General features: G+C 39.0%; 1 protein-coding gene across 2 annotated transcripts in view; it reads right to left on the bottom strand.

Moving 5' to 3' along the window:
• Positions 1-15,990: 15,990 nt before the first annotated feature.
• The window catches only part of LOC136867291 (MTOR-associated protein MEAK7), a 132,769-nt gene continuing 125,176 nt past the window's right edge, over positions 15,991-23,583 (bottom strand). For both annotated transcript variants that reach the window (XM_067144442.2, XM_067144443.2), the window contains one exon: positions 15,991-16,332. In XM_067144442.2, coding sequence (XP_067000543.2) covers positions 16,222-16,332 — 111 coding nt within the window. In that variant the 3' untranslated portion in view covers positions 15,991-16,221. The remainder of the gene's footprint in view (positions 16,333-23,583) is intronic.

Raw genomic sequence — 23,583 nt, forward strand, 5'->3', positions numbered from 1 at the left:
ATGAATGTTACAAACTTTTTTGCCACTTCGTGTCATACTTGTTCATCTGTTTTAAACGTTTTACTGACTAGTTTGGTTACTTTTTGGAACCGAATTTTCAAATGCCTTTTAAGGTTTGTCAAGTATGAGTCGCTTTGGAAAGAGTGTTTGGGGCAATAAAAATCTCTACCCTCACCAATCTAATGCTCAATGTCCGATTTTGTGACATGTAAAAACGAATCTTTGCCTTGGTGAACTCTTCTTTCACATAAGCTCGAACCATCACACATTTCCCGATTTTTCCATTGTGTTAAACGTGGTTGATGATTCCATAAATTTGTCTCAGAGTCTTCTTATACTTCCGTACGGCGTACATAGGTCCTCGTTCCTTTATTTGTTGATACATGTCCAACAATGATTCGGAATCATAATCTTCCACTGACTTACAGGGTCTTCCTCGGCCATCACAAAGACTTGTTATCTTTGTTAAACTCATCTCCGTGTTTGTTTTTTTTCGGTGTTGTCCCCTCCTCAATGCCATCTTCGTCTTCTGAATCAACGAAAACGGCTCCTTCCTCCTGAATAAATTTGCATTTTCCCTCCAAAATTGCATCAAACGTTGTCTTTATTTGTATATACATGATTTGCTCTTCATCAGAAAGCTCTGTAGCTTCCTGAATATTAACACCGTAGGCATTAATAAGAACTGCATTAATGTTTCAAGCGGCCATAACAAAGTACCAATGCGATCTCCTGTATGTGGAATAGCCATCAGTCGTGGAGAACTTGACCGAATAGAATAGGACTCGCCGTCTCATATACGCAACTGTTGGCAGCCGTATGTGGTGGGGCACATAGGAGAACCGAACGAGTGGAGAGGGTAGGCAAGGCAGGGCAGCTGCTGGCCATGAGCGCTGACGTGTGCTAGCATGTAATGTACAATTCAGGGCACGCACCGCCATATTTGAGCCCCCAAATGTGCCCTTAAAAAGACCAGCGAAAAATTAGTCTTCCACTACCTGTTTCAGCTTAAAAAGACCTTCACGAATATGTAAAAATCGAACCGAAATTTGCCGTCCGACTTCATACCGTTCCCTCGTAAGTCTTTATTTACTTCTTGCATTTCCTGCTCATTTCCATCATCTTTGTTTAAAATTTCTGAAAAATACTCTTGCCATCTTCCCAATTGTCGTTCTTGTGATAACATATTTCCTTGCTCATCCCTCACTGGTTTACTCTTCCTATAACCACCTCTTGACAACTTCCCTGTTATACTATAGAGTTGTTTCATATCGCCCTTCTTCTCAGCTTCCTCTGCAATTTGTGCCTGCTGATCACTCCATCTTCTCTTATCGCTTCTCGCACACAATTTAACCATTTTGCCAATTTCCAAATATTTCCTTTCAGCTTCTGACTCTTGCTGTCTTCTGCTTTGGTTTGCTATAGTTTTTTCCCCTTTTCGTTCTTCAATTAAGTCCCATGGTTCCTCAGACATCCAGTCTTTCTGTTGATAGCTACTATAACCAATTACTTTTTTATACATTTGTATACAAGTGTTCTTAACATTTTCCTAAGTTCTTTCCACACTCAACTCTTCCTCTTTTTCGAGATTTGAAAGAGCTCAGATTTTTCAACTCCAGACTAAATTCTTTCCTCCTCTTTTCACTGTATAACCGTTGTATGTTGAATTTCTTTTTTCTAGTTGCAGCTTTTAGTTTCAATTTGAACTCTTCTACTGCTAGATCACTACCAACATCAGTTCCTCTGTTCCTCACATCTGTTCTTGTTAATAGCTTGTTAATAGCTACAGGGTCAATCTGATTTTCTATGTTGTGATCTGGTGATACCCATGTAACCTTATGACACCTTTTGTGAGGAAAGAGTGCCCCCCTCCCCCAGTCACCATTTCCTGGCTGGCACACAAATTTACAAATCTCTCTCCATTATCATTCATTTCATCTAATCCATGTTTCCCTATCACATGTTCTAGTCCATTATTTGATCCAAACTTCGCATTCATATTACCCATAATAATAGCAATATCTCATTTATATTCTTCATAGTTTCATTCAACTGATGATAAAATTGATCCTTATGTCGGCATCAGATACTTCTGTTGGTGTATAAACTACAGTACTATTGTTACATTTCGAATTTTACCTTGAAATCTAGCTGTCATCATTCTGTCCGAGATGGGACTCCATCCAATTAAACTGTTCTGGGATGTCCTATTTAGCAACATACCCACTCCACTTCACTTAAGTGAAGAATTTCCAGGCCATCATTTTGCATCTTTTTCTCAACCTGCTTTAGTTTACCTTCCTCTGTCAAAGTTCTAACATTCCAACAACCAATTCTCATTTTCAGTTTTGGGCCAAAGTCCGTCGAGGTATCCATCTGGTTTTGTTTAACTTCAATTTCTGTAATAAGTGGATTTAAAAGGTGCGAGTTAAGCCCACAGCACCCAAGCTTGGTGGTGGGGCTGCCACCTGAGCCTCCAAGCCTGCTGTTTTCTGTAAGGGTTGTCTCCCTTAGCCTTTGAAGATCCATCTTCACCACAAGGCAGTGGTTTCCCCCATTTCTTTAACCCCACGGGAAAAAGGTTGCCTCGTCTGCCAGATTTGCCGTTCCAAAGGTCTCCTCCTCCGCCACATCTGCCATTGAGGACTTCACCAGAGCCCCGTTAGCAGTCACTTTTCAGGGTTCCTGAAGGGCCTTCACAGCTACCGTAGCAGTCCTGGGGCACACACAGTCCCTGCTGTACATCACTCCTACTACAGGTAACCCCCTACTTCATGCCGTTGCCCACCTCCCACGATGTGGGTGGACGAGGGGTTGGACATATGGGAAGCAAGGAAGAACTACCTGAACTGAAAACCAGTTCTCCATTGGTGTGCCTCATGTATCATTTGGCGTGGTATAACCGATCAAAGGTAACTGTTGCACCAAATTAACACATATATAGATCTCTAGGAGGGGATCACATTGCAAGTTTCAGGTCTGTAGTTTGCACCGTTAGAGGAAAGTAGTGTTTAAGGCATTACAAGAATCACAATATCGTCGCCATAAGACCTATCTGTGTCGGTGCGACGTAAAGCCCCTAGCGCAAAAAAAAAAAAAAGAATCACAATGCAGTGGCTGCCAGGATAAGTGGGCGCAAGTGTCTAAACTGGTTGCAAGCTGCTGTTATATCTTCAAGGTCGAGAGCCTGCTGTTGACAAAAACAATATGGATATCCTCTTACCAGAGAAAGGACTAACACTTGTGCATTGACAGAGTTTTGTGACAGTACAGGGCGCAACTTCATTCTTTAAAACTAACACGCAACATTCAGTAACTATTCATCCATATGATACTAAGAGTAACTTCACCTGTTCCAATGACGATTTATGCCTCTTATTTGCACCCTGAAAGTGAAAATGGGAAACCACAGAACTCTTATCTTCGAGACTGCCGGCAGTGGGATGCAAACCATTCACTATACGATTTCAGCAAACTTGCCAGAATTGTGTGCTGCTGACAAATGTGCCATGTAGCTTGGTTTGGCCAGCCCATTAACCCCTCAAGCCAGTAATTTAACTCCAAATCCTCACTTCCCAGGTGGTATTTAATTTGAAGCTCAGCTGACGCAGACACCATCAAGTGAAAGAATCCATAATGTTAAATCTATGAAACATGTTAATAAAATTTTAGGATTATTGACGAAGATCATGTCCTATGTTTTACAGTAATATATGTGATTGCAGTTCAGGGTTATCCATAACCATCGAGAATATTTGCAAAAATTTATAATTTAAGTTCCACTTTTGGTATTTGTTTCGGGTATATTTACAAAACAAGCAAGAAATACTTTCATTGGGGATGTAAGCAATTTGAACATTTTCATGTATAATTTCCAGGATAATCTGAAATTTAAAAATTTAGGGCCTTTATATACCTTATATCCCTAGTACATACGTGCCAACTTTCCCGATTTAGCCAGGAGACTCCCGATTTTCGACAGTTTTTTCCCGCCTCCCAATTATTTTATTATTTCTCCCGATTTTAGCTCATTTTTTGGTGAACTTCAAACACTTGTTTTCACATCCCGCCATTTCAGCTTTTTTACGCCAGTGACCGGAAGTCCTTCGCTCATTGGCCGCTTTCAACCAAAATATCAACGTTTATTAATGCGAGAACTGTGCGCGAATGTGCGCTGTTTATTGAAACCTGTATATCGCAACGCGTATATTGATTGTCAGTCTCTCGGTCTCGTGTGCTATGTTCGTGTTCGTTCACATCAGTCTAGTCGATTCCAGATACTAGTCTCTAGATATAGATTCTTTCGTAGTAATTTAGTGACAGAATTTCAATGGTAACGACTAGCTACTTTTCTAGAGAGTTTAAGGAGCCATTTGAAGACTATTCTAATTTATCTCAGTATAAATAAGAGTTTTGTCTGTACGTTGCTCAGAATTTTAAAAAAATGATATTTCCGTACCGGTTGTGACCATAGTAACAAGGGGAAAGGAACGTTTTAATTTTCCATAATTTGTCTGAATGTGTGTGTATGTACGTACACACGCTCATCATGAGAAAACGGCTGAAGAGAATTTAATGAAAATCGGTATATAACATCGGGGAATAAGCCACTACAATCTAGGCCATAAATAATTTTATTCACGCTGAGTGATATGATAGTTTAGGGGAAGGCCTAAAATGTAATTCTCATATTTGTTATTATTGGCTCTGTAGATAAATACTACATAACTAAAGTTATACCAGTATGTTATTAAATTTCCCATCATTTATGTCTTATACATTTTTACCATACTGGCTGTAAGAGATATATTCTTGATTTTGGATTTTTTTGCTAAGTCCATATCAGCGCCGAGGTACAAGAAAATGGGTGAACAGAATTTTATGTAAAGTCGGGGAATAAGGAACTACAGTCTATGCTATAAAATAATTTTATTCACTCTGTTCAAAATGGTAGGTTTTTTTCTTCTTCACGTCGCACCGACACGGATAGGTCTTATGGCGACGATGGGACGGGAAAGGGCTAGGAGTGGGAAGGAAACAGCCGTGGCCTTAAGGTACAGCCCCAGCATTTGCCTGGTGTGAAAATGGAAAACCACGGAAAACCATTTTCAGGGCTGCCGACAGTGGGGTTCGAACAAAATGGTAGTTTAGGGGAAGGTGCAAAATATTTAATTTTTAATTACCTATCTCACTGGTCTTATGGAAAAGTACTACATAACAAAAGCTATAGAGAATACAATTTCTGATTATTTATATGTCTTATTCAGTTTTACTGCTGACTATAATAATATTGGTGCTGATGGTGATTAAACTTTGAAGATGATTATAAGAATGAGAAAAATGTCATGAAGGCAAGATCGCTTGAATAATAACACAAGCGGGAGTCATGAAAGAGGACGACTCACTGTACATTAGATGCTCTAATATCACAGATACGGAAGAAAACTAAATGTGAAGGCCTCCAATATAGAAAACTCATAAAATTGATCAACAATAACATTACATTCACCATTGTTTGTTGTGATGGTCTTTGTGAATTCTGCTGCCATTTATCTCCGATAGATGGGATTACTGTTGCGTATCAAGTATAAAAGCCTGCTTGAATATTGGCGGGAAGTAGTTGGACAGTGGGGAGTTAGATCCCTCTCTTCTTTAGCATGCCTTTCCTCTGGTTCATAAATTTTCTGATAATGCTGGTACGTAACACATTGGATCATCATAGTATTCCAGCTGTTCAATCCTTACTCTGAGGCAGTGATTGGAATTAGCAGTGTGCACACTTAAATGGGATAATTACACAGGAGTGTTCGCGGCTGTCTGCAGCCTGGTCATTCTAGCTCTGAAACTTTGAACTGTTAGATCTTTCGCTAAAAGTCAGAAAATGTGCTGTTTTCATTTTATTGAATATTTCATATGACAGCATTGCTTTTAATCGCGACATTCATACTGGCGTCATTGTAATGGCCTATGTTGACTTCAGTTGGGAAAACTATAAGGACGGTCTTTCTGAGAATTCAGTAGCGAAGCGCGGGTACATCAGCTAGCAAATAGCATTGCGCCTCGCATAATCGCGCGGGCGCTTGATGCAATATATTAATCTATGCATTTGCTAAGTAATAGCGTCTAAGTGCATGACTGATTCACACCTGTGGAGCACGAGTTCATATTAGTTCCTAGATCTTAGATCTTTTGCTACCCTGTTTTTCCTTCATTCCCACCTAGATATATCTCCTCCCTTCACAAAGCTGCAGGTTGTTCTTATTGGGTCGTCTTTGATTTTTTCTCTCTCTCTTCACCTGGTAGTTCTAGCGTGGAGAGTCTGATTTTACCCAGCACCTCAGATTCGAAAAGTATGTGTTCAGCTGATTCCTCTGCTTCATTGCATTTCCTACATACTGTATATTGTCTCTTATTACTCCAATTCTAAGTAGGTGTTTTTTTCAGATAGCAGTGTCCTGTCAACAGTCCTACTACCCATCTTATATTTTCTCTGCTGAGTTTCAACAGTTCTTTAATATGCTTCTTGTTTGGTCTTTTTATCAGTTCCATTGCAAGGCTGCATCCTGCAGTATTTTTCTAGTTCTCCATTTGTTTCTTTTGTACCCATTTTCGTATGTAGTGTCGGGCTCGTCAATAGGAAATCCCGCATACAGGTTCTGGGCATACAAAATATGTTTCTGCCCCTTTCCTGACCAGTTTATCTGCCTTTTCATTTCCTTCTATACCTGCATGCCCTAGTACCCATATTATTTTGACAATGTTGTACTTTGAGAGCTTCAGGAGAAGTGAATGGCCATACCAGACAATTCTGGATGTTATCCAAGACTGCTTCTAGTGCCTTAATGGCCGCTTGGCTGTCCGTAAAAATGAAAATGTTCTTATTCCTATAGTTCATTTTCAGATTTTCTTTAAGACATGTTGCGATAGCTATCACTTCCGCTTGAAAGGCTGTAGTGTGTTTGCCCAGGCTCATCTGGATTGATCTGTCAGGTCTTGCCCCGTTGATCCCTCCTCCTGTGCCATCCCCAGTCTTTAAGCCATCAGTCCACCACACTATCTTTTTCAGTATTCCATTTGTTGATATCCCAGTCTTTTTTATTATCTAGGTCTCAAACGGTTTTTCAAAGTTGTACTTTGGTATCGTGATCAGAAGGCATGTGTAGAACTGTTATTACTTTGTTAATTTTACAGTGTTCTAGATTGGATTTTTGTGCATTCCAGCACTCTGATTGTGCAAATCTGTATGAACTCATTCTAGCCTGTCCTTGTGTGAAATTGCATAGTGATGGGAGGTCTAGTAAAGTATTCAAGGCTTCTGTCAGAGTAGTTCTCATAGCCCCAGTTATGGCTATGCATGCCATTCTCTGTAGGCTATCCAATCTACTGCTGACTTTTCCTTGGCTTACTTTCTGCCACCAGATGATTGCAGCATAGGCCATCAACGGTCTAATGATCATTGGAGTTTTCATTCTGGTGAAAGAAGAATTTGTAAGCTACGAAAAAGTTAAAGATGAGACACATGAAATTCTAGGTGTAAGGCTCATTTCTAAAGATAATAGGCAACTTGATATATTTGGAGTGTACAGATCGGGAAAGGGTAGCACTGACGCGGATTCGGAATTATTTGATAGGATAGTCAGCTATGTGGAAACGACATGGAAAGAAATGTGATTGTAGCGGGAGATCTGAATTTGCCAGATGTCAATTGGGAAGGAAATGCGAACGACAGGAAGCATGACCAACAAATGGCAAATAAGTTAATATGGGAAGGACAGCTGATTCAGAAAGTGATGGAACCAACCAGAGGGAAAAATATTTTGGATGTGGTGCTGATAAAACCAGATGAGCTCTATAGGGAAACTGAAGTAACAGATGGTATTAGTGATCATGAAGCTGTTTTTGTGGTAGTTAAAAATAAATGTGATAGAAAGGAAGGTCTTAAAAGTAGGACTGTTAGGCAGTACCATATGGCTGATAAAGCAGGTATGAGGCAGTTTCTAAAAAGTAACTATGATCGGTGGAAAACGGTAAATAAAAATGTAAACAGACTCTGGGATGGGTTTAAAGAAATTGTTGAGGAATGCGAAAACAGGTTTGTACCTTTAAGGGTGGTAAGGAATGGTAAAGACCCACCTTATTGTAATAGAGAAATAAAGAGACTAAGAAGGAGGTGCAGACTGGAAAGAAATAGAGTTAGAAATGGCTGTGGAAGTAAGGAGAAATTGAAGGAACTTACTAGAAAATTGAATCTAGCAAAAAGAAGGCAGCTAAGGATAACATGATGGCAAGCATAATTGGCAGTCATACAAATTTTAGTGAAAAATGGAAGGGTATGTATAGGTATTTTAAGGCAGAAACAGGTTCCAAGAAGGACATTCCAGGAATAATTAATGAACAAGGGGAGTGTGTATGTGAGGATCTTCAAAAGGCAGAAGTATTCAGTCAGCAGTATGTAAAGATTGTTGGTTACAAGGATAATGTCAAGACAGAGGAAGAGACTAAGGCCAAAGAAGTAATAAAATTTACGTATGATAACAATGACATTTACAATAAGATACAAAAGTTGAAAACTAGAAAAGCGGCTGGAATTGATCAGATTTCTGGGGATATACTAAAGACAATGGGTTGGGATATAGTACCATATCTGAAGTACTTATTTGATTATTGTTTGGTCGAAGGAGCTATACCAGATGAATGGAGAGTTGCTATAGTAGCCCCTGTGTATAAAGGAAAGGGTGATAGCATAAAGCTGAAAATTACAGGCCAGTAAGTTTGACATGCATTGTATGTAAGCTTTGGGAAGGCATTCTTTCTGATTATATTAGACATGTTTGTGAAATTAATAACTGGTTCGATAGAAGGCAATTCGATTTTAGGAAAGGTTATTCCACTGAAGCTCAACTTGTAGGATTCCAGCAAGATAGGGCCTATAGCAGATATCTTGGATTCTGGAGGTCAAATGGACTGTATCGCGATTGACATGTCTAAAGCATTTGATAGGGTGGATCATGGGAGACTACTGGCAAAAATGAGTGCAATTGGACTAGACAAAAGAGTGACTGAACGGGTTGCTATATTTCTAGAAAATAGATCTCAGTGAGTTAGAGTAGGTGAAGCTTTGTCTGACCCTGTAATAGTTGAGAGCGGAGTTCCTCAGGCAGTGTTATCGGACCTTTATGTTTTCTTATATATATATAAATGATATGAGTAAAGGAGTGGAATCGGAGGTAAGGCTTTTTGCGGACGATGTTATTCTCTATAGAATGATAAGTTACAAGATTGTGAGCAACTGCAACGTGACCTCGAAAATATTGTGAGATGGACAGCAGGCAATGGTATGTTGATAAACGGGGCTAAAAGTCAGGTTGTGAGTTTTACAAATAGGAAAAGTCCTCTCAGTTTTAATTTCTGCGTTGATGGGGTGAAAGTTCCTTTTGGAGATCATTGTAAGTATCTAGATGTTAATATAAGGAAAGATCTTCACTGGGGTAATCACATAAATGGGATTGTAAATAAAGGGTACCGATCTCTGCACATGGTTATGAGGGTGTTTAGGGGTTGTAGTAAGGATGTAAAGGAGAGTGCATATAAGTCTGTGGTAAGACCCCAACTAGAGTATGGTTCCAGTGTATGGGACCCTCACCAGGATTACCTGATTCAAGAACTGGAAAAAAATCCAAAGAAAAGCAGCTCGATTTGTTTTGGGTGATTTCCGACAAAAGAGTAGCGTTACAAAAATGTTGCAATGTTTGGGTTGGGAAGAACTGAGAGAAAGAAGAAGAGCTGCTCGACTAAGTGGTATGTTCCGAGCTGTCAGCGGAGAGATGGCGTGGAATGACATTAGTAGACGAATAGGTTTGAATGGCGTCTATAAAAGTAGGATAGATCACAATATGAAGATAAAGTTGGAATTCAAGAGGACAAACTGGGGCAAATATTCATTTATGGGAAGGGGAGTTAGGGATTGGAATAACTTACCAAGGGAGATGTTCAATAAATTTCCAATTTCTTTGAAATCATTTCGGAAAAGGCTAGGAAAGCAACAGATAGGGAATCTGCCACCTGGGCGACTGCCTTAAATGCAGATCAGTATTGATTGATTGTATATATTCACATTACCATTGATGGTCTTAGGGCCCCATGTCTTCCCGACTGCTCTTTTACATGCATACAGCAAGTTCTTGGCCCGGGTTATGTTCCTTCTATATGTGGATTCCAGGTTAGATTTTTATCTAACACTACACCTAGGTGCAGTGCCTGTTCTTCCATATATATATATATATATATATATATATATATATACTCTTGCGCAAAGAGCTTCAGTGATCTCTTTCCCTCTTATTTTCTCCTTGTAATAGGGACTGAGTTATCTTGTTTGGGTTGACTGATAGTTGTTCTTCCTGACACCAGTTCTCCACAAGGTTAAATGATCTTTGCGTGAGGTCCTGGATAACACTAGGTCATCTGCGTATCCTTGTGTATAGAAACCTTGTTCGTTGAGCATAGCTATGATTTTGTTCACTACGAGGTTCCACAGCAGAGGAGAAAGAACTCCTCCCTGAGCACAGCCTCGGGTGGCTCCAACTGTCAGAGTTTCTTCAAACAGGGTTGCCTTTATCTTCCTTCTGCCTAAAATGGATTTAATCCATTTGACGACTGTTTCACTCACCTTGCTCTTTTCCAATGCTTTGATCATAGTCGTAGGTTGTATTGCGTAAGGCTCCTATATCTTGAAATGTCGCCAGTGCAATTTCTTTATATTCTAGGATTTCCTCTAGTTTACAAACCAACTGGTGGAGTGCTGCTTCAGTGGATCTGCCAGGTCTATATGTGAACTGATTTTCATGTAACGTTGAGTTCAGTTGCACCGTTCTTCTGATATATTTATCCAGAACTTTCTCCATAGCTTTCGTCATGAAGGAGGTTAAACATAATAATCTGTATGCTTTGGGACCAATCACCTCACCCACATACTTCCTGTGGGGGAATAGAGATGTGTAATTTTTAGCCTTGTAGCCTAATATAGCTTTGAGACAATAAGTGTTATAAATATATTGTAGTACTGTATGCGCAAGACATGTAGAATAAGCAGTTTTGACCAATTGTATCTCCTGATTTTTGGTTTTGTATAGTTTAGTTCAAACCTATCCCTTGCCATTGTTTGAGAAAATATAGTTTTTGAAAAATCCATCCCTTGTGAAATAGCACTTGGGTGGGTTTCTGCAGAGTAATAAATAAGTTACAAGATTGTGAGCATCTGCAAAAAAACATGACAATGTTGTGAAATTGACACCAGGCAATGATTTGACTATAAACTGGGTTAAAGGTATGGTTGTGAGCTTTACTAATAGGAAAAGTCCTCTCAATTTAAATTACAGCATTCATGGGGTGAGTTCGTTATGGGGATCACTGTTAAGTCCTGTTAAGATCTTCATTGGAGGGGTAATCACATAAATGGGATTGTAAATAAAAGGGTACAGATCTCTGCACATGGTTATGAGGGTATTAAGGGATTTTTTTTTTTTGCTAGTGGTTTTATGCTACACCGACACAGATAGGTCTTTTGGCGACGATGGGATAGGAAAGGGCTAGGAGTTGGAAGGAAGCGGCCGTGGCCTTAATTTTAAGGGGTTGTAGTAAGAATGTAAAGGAGAGGGCATATAAGTTTCTGGTAAGACCGCAACTACAGTATGTATGGTTCCAGTGTATGGGATACTAACCAGGATTACTCGATTCGAGAACAGGAAAAAATCCTAAGAAAAGCAGCTTGATTTGTTCTGGGTGATTTCTGACGAAAGAGTAATGTTGCGTAAATGTTGCAAAGTTTGGGCTGGGAAGACTTGGGAGAAAGGAGGCGAGCTACTCAACTAAGTGGTATGTTCCAAGCTGTCAGTAGAGAGATGGCACTGAATGATAATACTTTGAATGGTGTTTTTAAAAGTAGGAAAGATCACAGTATGAAGATAAATTGAATTATAATATAAAACAATTTTCTAATTATTAAGAATTCTCTGTTCCGTGTTTGGAGTGATGTGTTACTTTACAGATGTAAGAAAGTTATGATAAATGCTTCTGTGGAATTTTGTGTACTGGATCTTTGACCTTTTGAGTCCATGAAGGGTCATGGAATGAATGAAGCCCTCATCTAGCAGCGAGGATATGAATTGTGCTGGCTGCCGAATTGAAGGGTCACACATTAATAAATTTAATCTAAACTGCTGTAGACAGGCATGACAAGGAAGGGTGAATGTTGAATAATTAGTTGAACATCCAACTAAAGTATCCAGAGCCTTGCCTGATATGCTTTGGGAGGCGAGATTAGTGTGTCAGAATTTCACACCGCTGTCATAAAACTGTATTGCTTTTACAACTGATGGGTGGACAGACAAATACATGTATAACTACTATACCACTGTAACTGCACATTACAATTTTCAGAAGAAACTTCAAAGTAGAGGTAGGTTTACTGTCAAGTTTCCTAAAGGTGAGCTACATACAGGAAAACACATTCATGATGTTTTAAATGACTAGGCTGGCTTGGACATAGAATTCTTCTGAAAGTCCTTTGCTGAATGCTCAGCATTTAGACCATTGTTTCAGATCCCAGGTTCAATTCTAATAAGTGGTAATGGGTAGGCACTGTGTGATTAATGTACAGTACAAGGTAACAAAATAATCTTCCCTAACTTCCTCATGTTAGGGTCACTACGCAATGCAGTTCAAACAAACACACAAAAGACTTGAAGACTCATGGATCAAAGAGGGGGGAGGGGGAGGGATTTGGAGTGGGGAGCTACATTCACGAAACAAATTTTTGAACATCAGACAGAGAAAGCTCATAAAATAAACTTGGGTCAAAGGAAGAGAGTGGAAATCAATGAAAGAACTATAGAACACTTAAGGTCAAGGCCCACAGCCGAGTGGGGAACAGTGACTTAATGACCAAGCTTAAAACTGCTGAGTGCAGGAAAGGTGAATGACCCCAGGAGCCTAATGTGCCTAGCTGAAGGTAGGAACTTTAAAGGTGCTGGGGCATGAACTAAATCAGGAAAAAACCCAACTGCAGATCAACAGGGATACTGTACTAATACAAATTACACAAACACGTTAAGTTCTCTCTCTATATATTTTCAAAATCCTTTTCACCTCTTTTTTAAAACAAATCTGCAATAACATTATAAAATACAGAAATAATAAACGCTAATTCTTATTTAAAATATTTCTTTGAACAATACACTCCAGCATTTTTTCTTTTCTATTAATCACATAAAATATTAGAGAATTCTGCATGATCATGTTACATATCAGTAGTAAATGTAATTGAGAAAAACAAAAGCAAAAACCCTAAATGAAAATAGGGTGGGGGCACATGAATAAAAAAAGCCTTTGCTATTAAAAACAAAAAGTCGCACATCATTAAATAATTCCAAAATGGTGATGAAACCTAGGCCTACAAACACTGTAAATAAGATTGTTACAAAGGAGAGTTTCATGAGGACATGCTAAAACAGCAAACAATTGAAGTCTCCTAAATGCATAGAAAGCCAATCTCTCAAATTTTAACAAAGTGCTTAAGAAAAATCTTTACCTTCCTGGTTTCAATATCAACCTTCAGCACAATTAAGACCCTTCATCCCTTTTATTTTAACCAATATGTAGCAAAAGGCAACAGGGGCAGCTTGACAAACTTCAACCTGTCAAATAGCACCAAATCCAAACATGGTGATCACTCTGTCAGTCTCAAACTAGGACCAGAGAGAAATTGTGCACCAAAACAAAGTCCACGACATGCCTAACTCCAAATGTGAAGGAGAGAAGATGATGGATGCATCATAGAATCAACTTGTACCAAATCGCAGCTCGTATTCCAAGTTCCATCTACAGTTCAAAAAATTACCACCACTTTAAAGAATACCAACAATTTTACTCCATTGCCAGCCCTTACTCAGAACTCCATGATGAGTTACATATATTAAATGTTGTAAGATGAAAACAAGTGTTAGCACTTCGCTTTCGTTTCCTTTTATAAAGGCCTAATTTCACCCACCGATTATTAGTCTCAGACCAGCTGCAAGCAATCCATTCTTCCTGGACAGCATGAAGCAGGAATAGTTAACTGGAGTTTTACAGTTTTGAGTTCATTTTAAATTAGAGCGTAAGAGGTAGGATGGGAGGTCAGTAATGACCAGAGCTTAGCACACTATTGGACAGGGAAGTGGCACAATGACTTAGGAGTCACCTGGTGTGACAAGATCACACAGACAAAAAAGTTAGCATATAACAAATTTGGGAAGCCAGTATTTACCCGGTACTTAAATCATTCAATTGTAAGTCGGTAGGTATGGAGTACAGAGTTCCGTGAAGTTAATAAAACACTAGTGAACATGGAAAATGGAAAGTAGACTATCCTGGAGATCGTAAAGGTCAAAGCAGAACCAGTAAGTAGCCATTACAATTCCCAGCCAGGCTGTGGATTTTAATTGTGTCCAGTGAATTCCTCTGACTGGATATTTTTTTTTTTTGCTAGTTGCTTTACGTCGCACCGACACAGAAAGGGCTAGGAGTGGGAAGGAAGCAGCCGTGGCCTTAATTGAGGTACAGCCCCAGCATTTGCCTGGTATGAAAATGGGAAACCATGGAAAACCATCTTCAGGTTGGGCGTTTGTCCCAACATACTCCTGTTCAATAATGGGCTAGTAGGCATTACATTTTTGTAAGAGAGATCAAGTCTCATAGTGCATTTGCACTTCCCGTGGCTCCAAGTAGCCGATGCTGTGGTCTCCACGGTATGCAATAGCCATGAATCTTCGTAGGTGTACTAGTTGCCAACTGATGAGCCTAAATTGGCACTATGGGGTGAAACGCTGGCAACCGAGAAAGAGTTACCTGGAAAATCCATAATTTCCTAAAACAGACCAATTTATATTGGAAAAAAAGCTCTTCTTTAAAGTTTCAGGCTTACTTCGGTATAATGGACGATCTAGGCTCAAAGAGATTAACTGAAGAAAATTCAGCAGTCAAATCTGAACTTGGATCAAGGAGAAAAGATGTTGGATCAGCATTTATATAAAGAAAATTTAAGCCCATCTTGACTGGTATCCTTTTTTCCTCATCAATCTCAGATCAAATATTTTATGTAACCAGTCGTAAGCACATTATATAATAATAAATATAAAAATTTAATTGTAAACTTAATGCAGAACTTGAACATTCCTGTGTAAACTGATGGTAATGATTGTTTTAAGAGACAAAACAATGAAAGTACTATTTTATCATACTACTGCACGTATACACATTTCGTTTAAATTTCATTTACTCTGTGTTCAGCTATATCGTTTTAGCATTTGCTAGTCAAGATCATGAATAAAATAATGAAAATGTTAATATTTCAAACCCAACTAAAGCTTCATTAGATATATCTTACATCTTTCAGATGAAATTAGTACATAATTTGTTGCTTTCTATGACAGCTCATTATCCAGAGTTACAGCAAGTGAAGCAACCACCCACTTGGCTTTCAAGGGTGTATGTTCTTTCTCCAGTCCTATTAAATGTTTATTTAGCCTGTGATAGAGGAAAATTTGCATTAGCTTAAAAAACAAAAAATTAAAAATGTGCAAATGGTATTGTAGGTTCCTCGCAGGTACACTTTCCTCAGAAGCAATTGAACCTACAGGTATGTTTGTTGTGGTATCCACAGGGTTCATATCAATGTGGAATGTGAATTACATTTTATAATTAAAATTACGTCTGATAAAATATACAATACCATGCAGTCTTTCCTTGTTTGAGCAATTATACATGTCAGTGGGCTTGGCAGATCAATATATAACAACAGGCTCTGAGGAAAGCAATGGGAAACTACCTCACACATTTCCCTGGTACACCTCTCAGCGGCACCTAGACTTTCTATGTTAGCATAGTGGAGCTGTTGACGAATCCAACCAAACTTCAAGATGAGGCTTCATATACAGTGATGAATTTTTAAATCCCAATCAGTGGAACAAAATTATTTCTTCTAGGTAAAAAAGATTTATTAAAGTAAAAACATCTGCCATAAAACATTCTAAAACAAATCTTTCAAATCACATTATCACATAGATATAGCCACACCATCCATTTTATAAAAACCATAAATCTGCAATAATAAAACAGTTCCTATTGATACATCAGTCTTAAGTCACAAATGCATTGTAGGCTACAGGTACTTTCACAACTATTTCAATCCTCTTCCTCAATGGGATCTCTGTATCCATCGCTATGATAAGATTTTCCGACCATCTCAAGCAAGGCATGATCTTCCAAATTAGCATCCAAAACACTCTTCCTTACCTGCAATAAAAACACAGTTTCAGTAAACTTTTGTAACTTCTCATGGGAAGTCCTATCTATATTTTATTCAATACATGCCCTAGGAATTTTATTTAAAAAATTATAGAAGTAATTCAAAATCATTGCAACCATTATACAACAAGCCATAAGTTTAGTCATTTATTTAGTTAACCCTTCAAACATAATAGGATAATACTGATTTGTACAATAGTAATTTCTTTCCAAGATAAATGTTGAACCACACTCAATGACAACAATTCCATTAAGTAAAATTTTTTGTACACAGGAATTTACTCTCATATTAAGAACACCTGATAAAATCTTCAGTGTGTATGCCACTTTCATCAGCAGTACCACCAAGTCTTACCCCCATACAAAGTTGGCATGACTGCACTTCATCTACTGGCTTCAATGCAGATTTTATCCAGCTTGTGTGTTAGTTAAACTACCAACACTAGCCAAATGAATATGTGGCCATCCTAGTATTTGGAAAATCCATTATAAGCATTTTCCCATACCTGTTCAGCTATATCAAACTACATTTGATGAGAGTTTTACACCTGAGGTCCTTCAACATTTACCTTCATCGTCCTACCATCTAGTTCCTACAGAATCTGAAGTTGGGCATCACTTGTTTGTAAGATCTATGAAAGCACATGACCTTCACATATGATAACCAACTATTTTCCACTCTCTTGCCTTGCCCCACTCCCATTAGTTCAAAGGTAGCATCTTTTCAAGAAATGTTGGACTCGTGTCTCTTCTCTCAACATTTACTCTGAAGATCTTGATCTATTTCCCTTATCACTGAAGAGTCATGATCCCGTGACTACTGCTAAGTGTGACCTATAGTTCCCTATTTGAGTTCATCTGTCAGTCTCAGATCTGAAGAGATTTTCCAATGAAACATTTAATTTGATCCAACCATTTTAACAGTGCTCTACTTCTGGACTGCCATCCATTAAATTTTCCTTAGTCTATCACTTTTTGAAGACTAGTACCATCATGTCATACCACATGACCAATTGCAGAATGCAATTTCGAGAAATCGTCGAGAAACTGACAAAAACTCCAAGTTCATTAAAAATAGACACGTTTGTTATTCTTACTGTCCAAAGGATGTGAAGCAACCACCACCAGTACCACATTCCAAAGGTGTTGATTTGTTTTACATCAGATTCCTTCAAAATCCAGGACTCTGCATTATACAAAAATACTGTACAAGGTCTCTCATAAATTAAGACTGTCGAAACGGCATTTTTACTCTCCAGTCCGTAAGTGTGGAAGGCGCACCCATAATTCTTGACCTTGCAAGCAGCCTGCACGTGTTCGACCTGGCAAGCATCGGTCACCAGTCTGAATCTCGGCTGTTAATATGGTGAGACAGTTAATGCAACACCGTATTTTTGTATGTAGAAGGTCCGGTTTCATCTTAATGGTCATGTGAACAGTCATACCTCTCACTGATGTGTAGAAAATCCTAATGGTGTTTCTCTCATTATGATAGGAAGACTAGTGTTTGGTGTGTTAGTGCAAGACGAATAATCGGGCCAATTTCTAGACGACAGTAAATACAGGGAGGTACCAAGATTACATTTTGATGCCGTTCTTCCATCAGTTAATGGAAGAAAAAGAATTGCGATGGTGGTTTCAACAAGATTCAGCCCCTGCTTATACAGCAGAATATGCCCTTCCTATAGTCTTAGAAGTGTCTGCAGACAGAGTGATCAGTGCTGATCTAATTCCCCCCTCGTTCTCCAGATCTAACAGTGTGATTTTTACTTGTGGAGTAAACTGAAAGAAAAAGTGTACTGAACAAATCCTCACACACTGGAGGAACTGAAAGAAAACATTTACGAATTAAATATGAAACGTTACAGTAGTAGAACTCACTTGCGTCAGCCAGAATATGGTTACCAGATACAATGCGTGTATAACTCAGGAAGGAGGACAGTTCCAGCATCTTTTGTAAGGTGAGATTTCATAGAAAATTGTATACATGCTTAAAGCAGAGTGGCCACACATGAATTTTGGCTGAGGCAGCTGCCATAGTGCAGAGTACAAACACCGTCCGTTCGGTCTTTGTTTCCATAAGTTAAGTTAAGTTAAGAAACCAGGTATTGGATTGCAAAACTTTCCCAGGAGCAGACGTGGACTCTGACCACAACTTGTTGGTCATGAAATGCCATCTGAAGTTGAAGAAATTGGAGAAAGGAAAGAATGCAAAAAGATGGGATCTAGACAAGTTGAAAGAAAAGAGTGTGATGGATTGTTTCAAGGAACATGTTGCACAAGGACTAAATGAAAAGGCCGAAGGAAACACAGTAGAGGAAGAGTGGAGAGTCATGAAAAATGAAGTCAGTAGGGCTGCTGAAGAAATGTTAGGAAGGAAGAAAAGATCAACTAAGAATCAGTGGATAACTCAGGAGATACTAGACCTGATTGATGAACGACGAAAATACAAGAATGCTAGAAATGAAGAGGGCAGAAAAGAATACAGGCGATTAAAGAATGAAGTGGATAGAAAGTGCAAGGTAGCTAAGGAAGAATGGCTGAAGGAGAAGTGCAAGGATGTCGAAGGCTGTATGGTCCTGGGAAAGGTAGATGCTGCATACAGGAAAATCAAGGAAACCTTTGGAGAAAGGAAATCTAGGTGCATGAATATTAAGAGCTCAGATGGAAAGCCACTTCTAGGGAAAGAAGACAAAGCAGAAAGATGGCAGGAGCATATCCAACAGTTGTATCAAGGTAACGATGTAGATAATTTCGTTCTGGAACATGAAGGGGCTGTTGATGCTGATGAAATGGGAGACCCAATTTTGAGGTCAGAGTTTGACAGAGCTGTGAGTGACCTAAATAGGAACAAGGCACCTGGAATTGATGATATTCCCTCTGAATTACTGACTGCCTTAGGAGAAACCAGCATGGTAAGGTTATTTCATTTAGTGTGCAAGATGTATGTGACAGGAGATGTCCCATCCGATTTTCGGCAGAATGTTGTTATACCTATTCCCAAGAAAGCCGGTGCTGGCAGGTGTGAAAACTACCGCACTATTAGTTTAGTATCTCATGCCTGCAAAATTTTAACACGTATTATTTACAGAAGAATGGAAAAACAAGTTGAAGCTGAGTTGGGGGAAAATCAATTTGGCTTCAGAAGAAATGTAGGAACACGTGAAGCAATCCTGACTTTACGTCTGATCTTAGAGGATCGAATCAAGGAGGACAAGCCCACGTACATGGCATTCGTAGATCTAGAAAAGGCATTCGATAATGTTGATTGGACCAGGCTATTTATGATTCTGAAGATGATAGGGATCAGATACCGAGAACGAAGAATTATCTACAACCTGTATAAAAATCAGTCTGCAGTGATAAGAATCGAGGGCTTTGAAAAAGAAGCAGAAATCCAGAAAGGAGTGAGGCAAGGCTGCAGTTTGTCCCCTCTCCTTTTCAATGTTTACATAGAACAGGCAGTAAAGGAAATCAGAGAGAAATTTGGAAAGGGAATCACAGTCCAAGGAGAGGAAATCAAAACCTTGAGATTTGCGGATGATATTGTTATTTTATCTGAGACTGCAGAAGATCGAGAAGTTGCTGAATGGTATGGATGAAATCTTAGGTAAGGAGTACAAGATGAAAATAAATAAGTCCAAAACAAAAGTAATGGAGTGCAGTCGAACGAAGGCAGGTGATGTAGGAAATATTAGATTAGGAAACGAAGTCTTAAAGGAACTAGATGAATATTGTTATTTGGGTAGTAAAATAACCAACGATGGCAGAAGTAAGGAGGACATAAAATGCAGACTAGCACAAGCAAGGAAAAGCTTTCTTAAGAAAAGAAATTTGCTCACTTCAAACATTGATATCGGAATTAGAAAGATGTTTTTGAAGACTTTTGTGTGGAGCGTGGCATTGTATGGAAGTGAAACATGGACGATAACTAGCTCAGAAAGAAAGAGAATAGAAGCTTTTGAAATGTGGTGTTACAGAAGAATGCTGAAGGTGAGATGGATAGATCGAATCACGAATGAAGAGATACTGAATCTAATTGGTGAGAGGAGATCGATTTGGCTAAATTTGACGAGAAGAAGAGATAGAATGATAGGACACATCTTAAGACACCCAAGACTTGTTCAGTTGGTTTTTGAAGGAAGTGTAGGTGGCAAGAACGGTAGGGGTAGACCAAGGTATGAATATGACAAACAGATTAGAGCAGATGTAGGATGCAATAGTTACGTAGAAATGAAAAGGTTAGCACAGGATAGGGTGGCATGGAGGGCTGCATCAAACCAGTCTGTGGACTGATGACTCAAACAACAACAAGTTTTTGTATTTCTTATTATCTCACTGTCAAACCATATCTTTGTATGGCTGAGCACTGCACTGCAAGCCACTGCTATGTGCCATCTGATTTATGTTTTGCAAGCTGCCTTCATTAGAATCTAATGATCAGGACATACTGGAATTTAAATTCCCCGTGTGAATCAATACAACAATAATTATATGAATTAATTATAGTGAGATATTCAGTATGACAAAGAAAGAACATCAGCTACAAGGTTTTGAAAATAAAGTTTACAGGAAATCTGAGAAATCTGAAAAGAAAAAAAGAAACAGAAACCCATCTACTGTCACAGTGATAATACTGAACATTATAAACTCCTTAAAATTTCAGAGGACTGGTCACTTGCTAAGGGGCAAAATGACAGGATGCTCCTATAGCTCTGTAAGAAACCATCAGAGCAGAGAACGTTGTAAAATACCAGGTAGAACCAAATCTCCAAATTATTTAGAACACTGCTTCTTGATAACTAGCACAAAATCACTTCATTTGAACTGCAGCGGTACTTAGAAGTTAGTTTTGTTCGGAAGGAATAGAGAGGTACATTCAGAGAAAAGGAATGGAGTAGGGAGTGTAGGTGGAAGTTTAGTAAGAATGATAAAGTTGTCAGTGTTAAACAGTTGAAGTATTGCAAGGAAAGGAATAGACTTAAGTAATTCAATAGGTATATATTTACCAGATATGTAAACTAGTGACCTATTCCCGAAGTGGTGCAGCTCTTTTGAGGCACCACCTCACTGGAGGCGAGCTGCATGTACCTTTAACCACATACCAGCCCTCCTGACATTTTTATATCTCTGACAGTAATGCGAATCGAACCTGGGCCTCCAATGACTGGAGCTAATAGCACTAACTATTATGCTACAGAGGTAGACACTCATCAGATGATATAAGAGGAGTTAAATCTCAAGCAAGATTATATGGATACAGAAATTTTCTCCCGGAAGTGAAGTGTATCATAGGGACTAGTAGACATACAAGTGAAGGAATTTTTTTTAAGCTATCAAAAATGTAAGTACAAAAAACATGATATTCTGCATGTAAGGCTCATTTCTAAAGATAATATGCAACCTGATGTTTTTTGGGACATACAGACCTGGAACGGGTGTTGCCGATGATGACTTGGAATTATTTTATAGGATAATCACCTATGTGGGAAACACACAAAGAAACGTGATTGTAACAAGTGATCTCAATATACCAAATGTTAACTGGGAAGGTAATGCAAATGACAAAGCATGACCAACAAATGGACAATAAGTTAATCTGGGAGAGACAGCTGAACCAGAAATTGATGGAACCAACTAGAGGGAAGAATATTCTAAATGTGGTGCTGATAAAACCAGAAGAGCTCTATAGAGGAACTCAAGTGACAAATGGTATAAGTGATCATGAAGCTGTGTTTGCCGTAGAAGTAAAATGTGATACAAAGGACAGTTGTGAAAGTAGGAACATTAGGCAGTGCCATATTGTTTGCTAGAGAGGGATGAGGGAAATTAATCATCATTAGTGGAAATTGCTAATACAAAAGTTTACATTAAAATCAACTTGAAATTACCCATTGTTGAATGGACTTCATGAGCAGGTGGAAGACTAAAAGACTATATGAGTGACTATGCTTGTATAAAGGGGCCTAACATCTAAGGTCATCAGCCCCTAATGGTATGAGATGGACGACACGCTATGATAATTAAAATTTTTAAATGTATCCACCGACTAGAATTTAAAAATGATAACGAACAATGATTGTGATTTTAAAACAATCACTGGATCTAATTCTCAATGCCTTATTTTCAGTAAAATGATAGAGATTATGGTAGAATAATTGCCTTAAAATGCAACTTATTATGCAAACTACTACTTTAAAAATCACATTGAAATATACATACAAACTAAAACTGAGTCAATTTAACAAAACTTAGTAAACAATATTATGAAAACTAATCTGAAACTCTGTTTGTATGCGATATAACAAACCACTATCCCTCATAAAACGGATGACTAGGTCTGCTCACTGCTTGCCATCTCGCAGGATGAGGGAGACTGTAGTCTGGAGTTTTAGACTACGGTGCAGATCGACCAGGTCCACGCACTAAGGATGTGTACCACGGTAAGATGATCTCCGTAAGTACACACGGAGAGGGTTCTCTTTTCAGTAAATAGGAGTGCGAGTGGCCTTCTACTCCATCTCCCAATGGGACATAACCAAATGTCTCAGCTGAGAGCAAATGTCACTTGCTGGAACCTTGTAAGGCAACGGGGGCAATGTAACAGCCTCCTTGGCAGTCTTATCAGCTAACTCATTTCCTGCTATATCCATGTGGCTCGGAAGCCAAATAAAAGGGATTCTGGTGCCGACATCCAAACACTGTAGGAGGTCCTGGATCCGCTGCGCCAGAGGGTGCAGAGAAAAACGTGTATCAATAGACTGTAGCGAGGTCAAGGAGTCCATACACAGCAGAAAGTGTCAGCACCCATCGGACAGCGTGTACCACAGAGCTTTGCAGATAGCATAGAGCTCTGCTGTGTATGCACTACAGGTTTCTGGGAGAGCAAAAAGAAACCTATCATTGTCGACAAACAGATAGTCCAATTTCGTATCTGCCCTCGAACCATCCGTGTAGATGACTACTGAATCTGGATACCGGCTAACAATGGACAGGAAGAGCCTCCGATAAATCGAAGGGTCAGTGTTTTCCTTTGGGCCAGTGTGCAGATCCAGGATTATTTCAGGTCATCAAATTATCCACGGAGGTAACCCCACTTGCTTGTCTGGCAAGACAGCGAACCGAACGTACATCAAACAATCTGTGATTGCTATCGAAGTATATTCTAACCGGCTGTGTTGCTCAACGATAAGCAGCGTATAGCCGACCGTTCCCAATGTGGGATACACAAGGATAGCT

This window comes from Anabrus simplex, chromosome 3 (assembly GCF_040414725.1).
Source record: "Anabrus simplex isolate iqAnaSimp1 chromosome 3, ASM4041472v1, whole genome shotgun sequence".
NCBI classification, from domain to species: Eukaryota; Metazoa; Arthropoda; class Insecta; order Orthoptera; family Tettigoniidae; genus Anabrus; species Anabrus simplex.